At 46.6% G+C, this 12,256-nt stretch overlaps 1 protein-coding gene across 3 annotated transcripts in view; it reads right to left on the bottom strand.

Moving 5' to 3' along the window:
* The window catches only part of unc5ca (unc-5 netrin receptor Ca), a 142,385-nt gene that overhangs the window by 66,878 nt on the left and 63,251 nt on the right, over positions 1-12,256 (bottom strand). For all 3 annotated transcript variants that reach the window (XM_029259376.1, XM_018758355.2, XM_018758356.2), the window contains exon 2: positions 1,919-2,149. In XM_029259376.1, the coding sequence (XP_029115209.1) occupies positions 1,919-2,149 (231 nt within the window). The remainder of the gene's footprint in view (positions 1-1,918; positions 2,150-12,256) is intronic.

The following is a 12,256-nucleotide window of genomic DNA, read 5'->3' as shown; positions in this document are numbered from 1 at the left end:
ATGTAACCGAGTCCTATTGAAACAAACACAATTTATAGTTAACATCAGTTCTCATAGAATAACATAACAAAGAGGTCCAACTGCATTAATTACTCAGTAATACTGTACTGCAACCGCTTCTAGTCTCCATCTCTGGAGCCTTGGGGAAACCTTCAGGCTGCTTCGTCAGCATTGGTTTGCCCTTTTCCCTCACTAGGCCCGTCACTGATTCACAAGCCAGGTCTATGAGAGGTGCGCGAGGTGCGTTACACCGGGCACAGCAGTGCGCGCGTGTGTGTGTGTGCGCAGAATGAGGGAGATGGCAGAGGTGTGGGGGCAATGCAGAAATACATCTTGTTGGGAATGAATAAATAAAAGGAACAGCGTTAATGGCCAGGCTGTTTTTAAGAATGGAGAACCCCTGGGGGTCCGGCGCCATTATATGCTACAAGCCTCCCCCTGATTGACTGCATTCAGCTGCCAAAGTGGGAAATTGAGTTCAGCGCGTCGCCCACAGGTAGCAATCACACAGCATCCCTGCTCGCTCATTCCTAGCCGCCTCCCAAAGGACAGGGTTTAATAGAGGGCTCAATATTACCCCGGCACCCTCTGCGTCCCATGCCGCACCGATCCGAGCCACTCGGGGATCCAGACGGACACAACTACTCCTACAACGTTCTCACAAATGTATTGCTCATCGTACGTGGGGCGGGAGGACCCCACACAAACACATCCCCGTTATCTGCATAAACACAACCCTTGGAGTGAAAATAAACTATCCAGTAGCTTCATAATACACCTCCTCCGTAAGGCCACGCTCTGCAAAGCGCAGGAACCAAAAGGCATTTCGTCACCGCAAAAATGAAGCATAACTGTTTTGCTTTGAAGTGGTTTTGAAATTTCACCTACCCAGGTGTGTCTGGAACTTGTTTGTTCGATGGAAAGCGGCAGCGCTGGGTCGGAGTTGCAGGGCGTGGGCTGTGGGAATTGGGAAGCAGGATGCGGGACGCAAGATACAGAATTCGGGATGTGAGCTGCGGGGTACGAAATGTGCGTAATCGAGAAAAGGTATATGCCTGCGCGTCTGCACAGGCTGGTGTAGACAGTGGCTCTCGGGGGCAGGAGACGGGAGGATGACAGCAATAAGAGGAGAAAAAAGACAATGGAATAGTGAAAAATGCAGGGAAAAAAAAAAAACAGGTGGAAGAGAAAGTGACATGGTGAGTGCAGAGAGAAAAAGATGTAGAAGGGGAAGGTGAGGAAAACATGTGGAAGACATGGGGAGGGAGAGAGGATGAGGGTGTCAGAAGAGCCACCAAGGCTCAGGTGCGAAGGCACTTTTGCTAAGAGGAGTCAATTCTCATCAACCTCATGTTCGTGATGCTGTTTGCATGAGTCGTCGTGACTGTTTTAGAACTCCTCTCCGCAGCATCCTGTGATTTTCGCCATGGGCGGGCTCGAGGAGACGTGTTAGCCCGGCGACAGCCAACAGCGTCGATTGCCGGAGCCGCGGCGACGTTCCGACACCAGCAGCCAGTCAGCGGGAGCGCACAACAGCGGCGGAGGGCTGGATCTGCGGTATCTTTCGTGAGCGTTCACAACAAGCTCTGGTGTCTCCCCAGGCGGCCAGGAGGAACTCAGCTCTCATTACTACCCAATCTTATCCCGAGATTTTTATCCGTTTGAATTCTGACATGGTGTCTGAGAGCTTCAGGGGTTTTAGCTTGCATAGCATTTCAATGTATGTCTGTGTGACTGTGTGTGTGTTTGTGTGAGATTAGTATTTCTTCTTTTGCTGCATGCTGTCACTTGGCTTATTTTAATTGGTTCCAACTCAACCCCTTATTTACTTCAAAAAAGTCTGCGCATTCAGCCCCGGAGTCTGAAACATTACTCCCTCCCAAGCCGAAAAACACACAAACAGCGGCAGCGAACTAACCCGAGGTCTCGTCCACCCGCTCCTCCACCGTGTGGTCCTTCTGGTGAACCCACTCGCTGTTGCACTTGAAGTAGATCTGCGCAGCAGGCGTGGCCTTGCAGTACAAGTTCACGGGCTTGTTCTTGACGATGTAGGCCTCTTCGGGCTCCATCAGGAAATGGGGCAGGGGCTCCGGGGGGTCTGACGGAAAGGCCTCCGGCAGCTCCCCCAGCCCCAGGAAGTCATCCTCCACTGGGGGGGGAAGAGATACAACGTGGTGAATAACAGTGATCCCTTACACGGCGGACAGTGCGCCACCCTCTAATTAGCTTCTGTGGCTAAAGCCATCCTCTTTGTACAGGGGTGCTTACCAGTGCCACGGGAGATGGCACGTCTTACCGCGGCTTTAAACCTTAAGCCTCCAGCCACCGCTCCACGTGACCCCCTACCGCTGTTCCCCGCAAGCATCGCAATCAGATTTAATTCAAACGGTGCCCAGAGAAAAACGGCAACACAACAGTTCAGGGTTTCACGTTCACACGACTCCGTCTCACTTCAAGAGGTGAGGCGGCTGCCGGGAAGCCGAATCCCACGTCGTATTTCTGACACCCCAGCGCCGACTTTCCTTCTCCGCGCTTCCACTCCTCCCCTGTAATTTTACACTATGGCACTCTGTCATTCGCTCGGCTCCGTTAGGCACCGAGACAGCCATCGCTGGGAGCCTGACATCAAACAGGCGCATCGACGCTGCTACAGTCACACGGCTCTCCTCCCAACATCGCAGTCATGGTTACGCATCCCTCCATATTCATGCTTTCGAAACACATCAAAAATCCCGCAGTATGGACTCGCAAGCCAATTTCGAATGAATAAAACATGCATGAGAAAACGTAACAACTGCGAATTCTCTCAAAGCAAGCTTAAACACAGCTGTGCTACTGCACTGAAAGTAGGAGGCCGGGTAGAACGGCTAACGGCCACAGTTGCTGACCCGAGGGAGGGGAACGCAAGATCGGCGTGATTGGCAAGCCCCAGCCCCAATACGTTTGTTGCCCCAAACCACAGGAATGTCGCCACAACCAGCAGGCAGAGAAGGACAGGGAAAGAACCGCTCCTTCCTCAGGGGAGGATTCACACCTGTCTGCTACCTGGTTGTCCGTGTTGTTCGAGTACCAGTCAGAATGAGCCCGTGGGCTGCAAGGTAAAGGATTCCAGGACACAGTGTCCTCCACCAGCTCTGACAGGAAGCGAAACCTGTGATCTTGCTGCCATTTACATCACATTTACTTCCTTATCTGGCTTAAATGCAAATAAATTTGCCCAACTGAAAGAGGCGGCAGTTTCAACGATTGAGGCAACTGAAGATCTATTTATCAGCTGGATACAAAAGGTATGAAGGTTTGAAAAGAAGATCCTGCCAGTTATGTAACTAGTCCAGTGCACTGGATTCTAGGGTTAAACTAAATTTCCATATAAATTTGTCCATGAGACTGCGTTAAATAGGCCAACTAGTCACCAACGCACATGTCACACGTGTCTTTGGACTGCAGGAGGAAACCAGTTCATTCAAATCCATGTTTGAACCTATAGCCCGGGAGCTGTAAGATAACAGCAGCTCCCACAGCAACTTCATTCCACAGTTTAAATAATTTGTATTTTTGAACTGACCTCGCCCACCCACCCACATTTGAGATGAGAAGACCTCCTGGATGTTTTGAGGGTGACCCTTAGCGCAGTGGGCCGAAGTCGTGCAGCTGTTCCGCCGCTGAGGCCTCACTTCACCCCTTCAAGTCCAAAGGGTTCGACTTAACTGGTATGTAAATCCAAACAGCCTCCTCAGTGCCTCTAAACCCACCCTTCCTCCCCCCCTGGAGCCTTAGAAGACGGCTTATCAGTGCAGCCGGCGTGTCTGCCCATGAGGTAATACTCCTGCTTATCGGCTCTGTGCATCAGCAGCTGCAAAATGCGGTCCTGATCAAACTTGTACCCAAAAAGACCAACCCCAATGTGAGAGTAACGGCCAGCACACACACTGAAACTGCTTGTCCCCAGTGGGGTTGCAGCAAGCAGAGCCTTACCCAGCAACACAGTGCACGAGGCTGGAGGGGATGGGGACATACCCAGGACAGGACACCAGTCCATCACAAGGCACCCCAAGCGGGACTTGAACCCCCAGACCCACCCGAGAACAGGACCCAGTCAAACCTACTGCACCACCGCACCCCCCTCAACACACACCAACCTACACATTTTCTCCTCAAAGACAGAACTCTCAGTGACATGACACAGGACAGTAACGTTTGAGTCGGACCATTATGATTACCACTGAGCAATTCTACACTGTTACAAAACTCTCAGTCATCTAAACAAGAATCTCGCTATTTGTCATTACTAAACATGTATGCATAGTCATAGCAGAATTAGAAATGCTTTTTATTTTAGAGAATTACTGGATTTCAGGTTGCAGTTATTAAAAGTCATCATCTTGCAATCTTAGGACCCAGGTCTGAATCCCCACTCCTGCTTTACTACCCTTGATCAAGGTACTTACCCTCAACTTATACAGTAAAAATAAGCCAACTCTGTAAACGGGTAAACAACTGAAGCAGCTTAACATTACGAATCGCTTGAGAGAAGTGTCAGCGAAATATACAAAAAACAAATCTTTTGTAAATGGTGCAATAGAAGTTCTCTGAAGGATTCAAACGACCTCCCCTTTGGTTTTCAATGTAATGATAAGATCCCAAGTATTTATTTGCAAGATTGGCAGTAACCTACACTTTTGTGTGTGTGTGTGTGTGTGTGTGTGTGTGTGTGTGTGTGGATGAAAAGAAATTTTGGCCATTAGGAATGACTGCACAATAAGGTATAATTGAGCAAGCTCTTCCCTGCTCAGTCTTGTGTGCACTATAATTGAATTCTCTCAGGTGTACTGATGCAGGATTATATGGCTGTTGCTATACTGCTGAATTTCCTTAATTTGTTTTTCTTTTCACCTCAGTATGCCTAGCATCCTTACAGCAGATTATCGTTCCTAACAGATTATCATGCATTTTGTCAGGATTTCTCTTCAAGCCGAGCTACCTGAGCTTGTTTGCATATGTGTAGTAATATTTGTGCCATGTAAAAATCTGAAATTTGAGATTTACATCTTGCCACTATGAAGGATACAAGTTTCTTTCAGCAAAGACATCTCAACTAAGAGGGAAATGCAAATATAACTGTGGTTAAGGATACCTGGAGGTTGACTTAACTGGCCTAGATACCATATATAAGTGTTAATGCAGACACTGTGGACAAAATCGAAATGAAATTAAGAAAACTTGTAATTAAGTTGATATTTGATTATTATTGTTATCCATTTCTTTAGCTGATTCCTTTTTCCAAGACATTTTACAATGCCAGATTCATATTCTGAGATACTTACAATGATTTACCCATTAGTAGAGTTGGGTACTTTTCACTGCATCAATTCAGGGCTAGTACCCTCATCAAGGGTACAATAGTGAGCACAGGATTTGAACCAAGGATCTTTAGTCGTAAAGTGGGGGCTCTACCCACTATGCCACTTACTGCGCTTGTGGTGCAGAACAAGGTCAACAAGCAGTTTCGGTATAGTCGCTGTGCACACAGACGTACCGCAGCTGTGTTTGAGACCAGCCACCCCCGAAGGCTCCTTTGACCCACACGCACACCAGGAGCTACACATCCCAGGTCCCGACCCTTCGCCCTGCTCAGGAAACTCATTAGAGGGGCATTAAAGAGAGGGACGCCCACACCTTCTCCCTCACATCCTGTTTCTTCCCACCTACTTCCTCTCCTCAAACATCTCCTCCACTGTGGGGGACTTGTGATCACAGGGCTACATGGAGCAGAGGAGTCAGCAAAGAGCTCCTGGACACTGAAGCTACTCAGTTTCCAGGCTGGAGAGTCTGAGCCTCAGGAGGACAAGGAGGCAGCAGTAGAGAAAAAATGGCAAATTAGATGGAAGGAACACCTGCAGCGGAAAGATGGAGGTATAGCAGAGGGGCAGATCTGTAAGAAACTGCAAACACAGAAGGACAGCAAGGAGGAGAGGAGAGAGAGAGGAGAAAAAAAAAAAAAAAAAAAAAAAAAAAAAGGAGTAGAGCAGATGGAAATAAAGAACATAACCTAGTGGGGAAGATGATGTTGGAGAAATGAGGGTCAGAGGATGGTAAAAATAAGAGAAGGCAAGAGGAAGGAGGTTTGGCAAAGAGAAATAGTGTTTGCACCAGGTGTGACTTTGGAGATCACCACAGCTCATGGTCTGAAATGGTCCCTTTATCGGTTCTGCTGTCCACCAGACCTCAAGTTGACACCGCCAGGGAGATAGAGTGTAAGAGAGCGAAGCATGGAGGGAAGGACGCAGACAAGAGGCAGGTTCTTACGTGTGCGTCTCTCAAAAGGTCACATGACATATATTCACACGTTCACAAGAAACATACCTCACACATCTCACACACTCAGACATTGTTTTGCTCCAGTGTGCTTTCATCACTGATCTCCCCTCCCACATCAAGGACTCAGAGCCATCGCCTCGCACCCTGCACACCAGGTGAGGTGAACCTTTAAGCGACAAATACCGAGCCCATCTGTATGCAAGCGGCACGCATCTTATGCCTAAAGGTTAAACTAATATTGGGAGAAATGGCAGTGTTGGATAAATTTTCCACAGTTACACTCAAAATAAAGTAACCTGAAAATAAACACATGGGCAACTGAAAAGAGTGGGGTTCTCCCTCTACACAAATGCTGTAAATGTCAAGTGGTTCAGATAATGATTTAAAAAAAAAAAAAAACACACACACACACACACACAAATGGCATATCTTTGCCAGCGCCCACAGTTGAAATAACAATCGAAGAACCAGCACAGCAGAGGTGTAAATAGCACATCACAGGAATGCTCCACCTGATGCTTGCTGATCATCAAGATGTATATTTTTATGCATATAGACGTGCATGCATAAAAATAAAAAAAAAATTTAAACAACCTTCAGAGCTTCATATTCATTTCCTGCATCTGAGTTGAAGGAGCGCAGCAGGAGTCCTGCATCACCCCATTTTAAAGCTCTACAACCATGGTGTCTTCAAACGAACCCTCCCTCATACCTTCAAAACACTGTTCAGTTCATTACGGAGCCACCTGCATGACAAGTGAGCGAGCAGATCCAAATCAAAACAGCCTGTTCCACAGAGGTAATGTACTCCTTTGGCAGGGTGAGGGACACTCAGCCCTCTAGAAGCAGGGTTTAGCAAAGAACCACAAGAGTGCCCCCAATGAACATAATCAGTTTTCCATCAGTCCTCCAGTGAGAACCTAATGTATCCCACCCAGCAGACATTCATTAGATGAAAACTGACCCCCTGACAAAACAACACTTCTGTTGAACACTTTTGCAACTGTATTTGTGTTTGTCTTTCAGAGTAGATTACGTAGAAACATCTCCTCAGAGAAGAGCATCTTGAGCAATCTGTATCCTCATGACATGTTTTGACAGATTACTTACTAGAATCCAAGCACAGCAGCAATTTCTTCTCTGGAGCATAGCTAAAGAAGGTGTAATTGAGCTGGAGGTAAAGCGCAGACTGAGTAAACCGCGGCTTGAAGCACAGCTGAAGAGGACCACGGTGTCCATGGTTGGCCAACTCCAACCTTCACATGCCGGCCAATTCAAGGGCCTGTCCTCTGGCATAATGATGAAACATCAGCAGTGTCCATGCCTTATGTTGATTAGCCAACACAACACATCACAAAATAATAATATTAATATAGAATATAGGGGGGGCGCGGTGGTGCAGTGGGCTGGACCGGCTCCTGCTCTCTGGTGGGTCTGGGGTTCGACTCCAGCTTGGGGTGCCTTGCAATGGACTGGTGTTCCGTCCTGGGTGTGTCCCCTCCCCCTCCAGCCTTTTGCCCTGTGTTGCCGGGTTAGACTCTGGCTCCCCGCAACCCCGTATAAGACAAGCGGTTCAGACAGTGTGTGTGTGTGTGTGTGTGTGTGTGTGTGTGTGTGTGTGTGTAGAATTTATATATTATATTCAAGGGTAGTAAGAATGACATCACATGAAATTAACACTCGTATCGTCAACATGAAAACCCTGGAGATCCCAGACAGGAAACAACGAAAACTGAAGTGATCGTGAAGAGACCACAGAACATGCAAAATATGAATGGCTTCAAGTTGGTTTCTTAGAAAAGAAAAGAAAAGAAAAAAAAAAGTGAAAACGGGGTACAGTATGTGTATTGAAGGTACTCAAAAGTTAAAATGGATACAGTGCTGTCAGCATGCAATCCTTTCGTGTGTAAAGCCGATCAGAGGGTTTGGCACAGGCATTCGCCTTTATGGTTGAGCAGTGTTCACGTCAAGGCAGGTAGCACCCCGACAGGGAATTTAGTCATTATTTTCCAACGATGCCGATAACAGCTGTCAGGACATCCCTGCCATTCCGTTCTGCAAAGGAGACGAGGGTGGCTCAGGCGACATTCGCACTGATTTATCTTTGCCGGTAAAGGAAACGCATCCAGTGCTCAGTGGCTGCCGGCCCGCTACGAATGCACCTGCACACTGAGCAATCCCACTAGGGAGGTACGGAAGAGGGTAACTCGTGATGAACAGCCACACTGATTCAAAAATACGATCTCAGCCATCATCCTGAAATACCTAAATAAATTACTGCTGTCAAAAAAATGAGATCTCTTATAAATTTTTTAAAATAACTTCATAGGAATTTGTTGTGCAACGACAATATTAACTGTTACCTTTTCCACTTGGGATGAAGACATGATTGCTGTGGAAGTAAGACCACCAATACGAGAGAACGTTGGGCAGAAAGGCCCGGTTTAAAGATTTTAAAGATGTCTGTGTCACAAGCAGACTCATTTTCAAAGGCCATGGCTCTTTCGTCTGCAACAGCAGTACAACTTCCATCCTAGTGAGCTCTGCAAGGTCAAGGTCAGGATGTTTGCCATTCCGCCGGTAGCAGAAGGGGAGTAATAATGACTCAGTGCTGCTATTTCACACAGCTAATCTTGGCACGGAACAGACACACAGCACCGAGTGTGGAGTCCAAGTCCAATTGGATCAATACCGGATGGTAACTACAGAGCAGACAGTGGAGTGGCTTCTAAGCACAGTGACTATTGATCAGAAGAGGCTATAAACGCACATACGTGGTGGTAAGCAGTGGGGAGAGGCAGGGACAATACCCCAACACAACAGTGTCTTTAAAGGCTTCATCTGAAAGATCGCATATGGTTAGTTACAAAACACGGAAACACAGAGACACACACACACACACACACACACACACACACACACACACTCAGCCTTAATGAACCTACCCTTGGTGCAGTAGATCGCTATTGACTGCTTCCATTAGACACTCAGTGACCCCTCCCTTCTCCGTGTCCCCTCTCGAAGAGTGCTAAACACCCTCATATTTCATCTCTGAGACGTCCCGGCAGAAAGCGGACAGGGGACATGCTTTATTTACCCCAAAATTAGAGAAGTGAAGGCTACATTACCCTTGCTAAATGGATCAGGTCCCTGACAAGAGTCCAAGGCCCATTACATACGGGTACTATCTGGGACAGGAGCTAAACCAGCTCAGGCAAATCAAACTTAATCAATAAATAATGCAAAAAAATAAATTTTCAAAAAAAAATGTAATTCTGATTTTGACATCCTATCAGGCCACAGATGTGTAATCACAGCTGAACCAAATAGTGTAAACCACTTTATAACAAGTAGGTTCCCATCCAGATGCAGCTCTGACACATTACAAGAAAGATGAAAATGTTCTAGAAAAGTGTTCGGGTTTGTAAGGGCACGAGTGACTGAGACGGAGGTGCCATCCAGATTGGACACATCATCTGTGGCCGCACTGCAGAAAAACCTTGAGAGGGGATGGAGGTGAAACATGAAGCCACAGGGAAAATGACCTAGCTACGCTGGGAACCAGGACAAACCCTGGTGTTCTGGGAAGAGTAAGGGCAAAAATACAGGGCCCATGTCCTCACACCAGACCTCATCACCTTGTGGTGGCGAGCTGGGCCTTGGCTGGGCGCTTCACACATCCTGGCAGACCTTAGGGTCCACCGATGCCAACCCCTCCCCCCATTCACCATCAGACTCGCAAAGAGCTTGGCCAACCTCCAAAACACTCGTCTCTATGGGATGTGCCAATGCAGTTGTTGTTTAGATGATTAACTCACATAATAACACGGATTAGGGAGGAGAGGCTGTGAGGCCGAGCCCTGGGTGGCAGGAGCACGACACCGGCTAGGTTTGAGGAGTTATTCTGTTGTACATAATTCAGACAGAGACACAGCGAAGAAGCCGGCACTATAGTGTAATCTTTATCACATATGAACTTCCACAGCCTTGACTCCTCCCTATAATGGAACCCCCTGTACCAAATCCTGATTTCCAATATGAATACAATTATCACAATAAGGGCTCAGGTATGGAAGGACTTCTGTGAGGACCCAGTCTTTCTAGTGGTGAAACATCAACTGCTACCTAATGTTAACATCCCTCTAGCACTGAATGGACACTATAGCTTGTTATCCATCATGAAAACACCCCTAGGACAGTACTCTGCCTATCACAGTATTAAAACACTTGGTCTGCTTCCATCAAGAAACTAACATGACCTTTCATTGCCTCAAACATAGCCTTGCTTAACCTTCACCATCTCAACAGTTATACTGTTATCTAGCTATGTAGCCCCATCCCTGGTCTGCAAGGGTCATACATGATAGAACAGAGAAAAACAACCAATAGTAATACAAACCTTCTCTCAATTATACAATATGCCTGCAAGAATTACTCTGTTTTTCACATCTGCATTTTAAGTAGGCACATCAAATGCTCACACATCCCTTACTTACGATGAGAAATGATAGGAACCGTTCAAAGATGGAAAAATCCAATTCCGAGGAGTCATAGAGACGACCCTAGCCCTATGGTATGTAGATGAAACAAGCTTCTATGGGACCATTGCTTCTTCTTAAAAGGAAGAAATTAAACAGCCCTTTTCAATCTTTTTCAAACAGGGTATGAACCACCCAGTGTAAGGAATTCTGTGTGTTGATCAATGATATTCTGCAGATGCAAGCACAAAGACATCTTTAAGTGGATATGGCTCCCCCTCTCAAAGATACATGATGGTTTATGTAAACACACAGATATAATGCACACGTTAGTAACAATTATTATAATCAAGATCATGTTTCACAGTATATGCTTTTTTCCCAGCAAACATAATTAATGGTTACAAAATAAAAATGACCTATGTAAATACACTACACAATCATGAATAAAGGCTAACATCTGAATTTGTCTTATCTTTTCCCCGACTAAGATGAATGGAAGACATTTAAAACATTTAAACTGTTGCATGTTTTCATAATGTGAGAAATCATGATTCATCATTGGAGAAAGGATGTGAAACAAGAGGACTTGGACAGCCTTTGCCGTTGTATCCTTGTTATTTAACTCTGCCAGTAATCAAGTGAAAAGTAACCAGGATCAACGAATTACAGGTGCGAAACAATGGAGACTGTGAGGAAGAACGGGAAGCAAGGAACTGAGAAAGCAGTAGGGACAGAGGGTAGGACAGAAGGGAGAGGGGAGAATGCAGGGAAAGACAGGCTTGAAAAGGAGCACAGAAAAAGGAGGACTTTCAGTTGCACTTCTGAGGGTCTAATTAGAACGTTATGTAAGGCCAATGGGAACAAGCCTGTTGTTGTGCCAGCGCCGCATCTTTACTGACACGCAAAACTAATGAAGTTGACAGCAGCACATAGACTTGCTTCATGCACCGGTAGAAGGGCATTCCATCTTTCAGCCGACTGGCTTCGGAAGAACCCCGGGCGACTCCCGGGGCTCGTCCCACTCCGAAGGGCAGCAGACTGAAGTTGACCTGTCCTAGGACAAACACGACTGCACCCACACCCAACTGTGAGCAAAAAAAGCAGATCTGAATCTGTCAGAACTGCGCCTCTTATTCAGACCCCTCGCTGTGCCCACTGGGTCCCAACTGTGCCGACATCAGGCTAATTGGAGGGGTATCAGCATGCTGTAAAAACCTTGGTATCATTACTGGGCTTTAAAGTCATTTAGTTACAGAGAAGGGGGGTGTACATGTATTGGCGTGGGGACTGACATGCTGTCTAACGCAACCAAAGATTAATGAGGTGCATCTGTCAGCTACCTGGAGTTTCGAATAACTTGTGGTCTAAAAAAGGACAAAAATGTTTTCTCTGACAAAGGCCTACATTTGTAAGCCTACACAAATGAATTCTGCTGAGCCAGTTATGAAAACCCCCAG

Source organism: Scleropages formosus, chromosome 17, assembly GCF_900964775.1.
Source record: "Scleropages formosus chromosome 17, fSclFor1.1, whole genome shotgun sequence".
Classification (NCBI taxonomy): domain Eukaryota; kingdom Metazoa; phylum Chordata; class Actinopteri; order Osteoglossiformes; family Osteoglossidae; genus Scleropages; species Scleropages formosus.
Note: the sequence above shows the minus strand (reverse complement) of the source record. Positions and strands in the feature narration are given on the sequence as shown.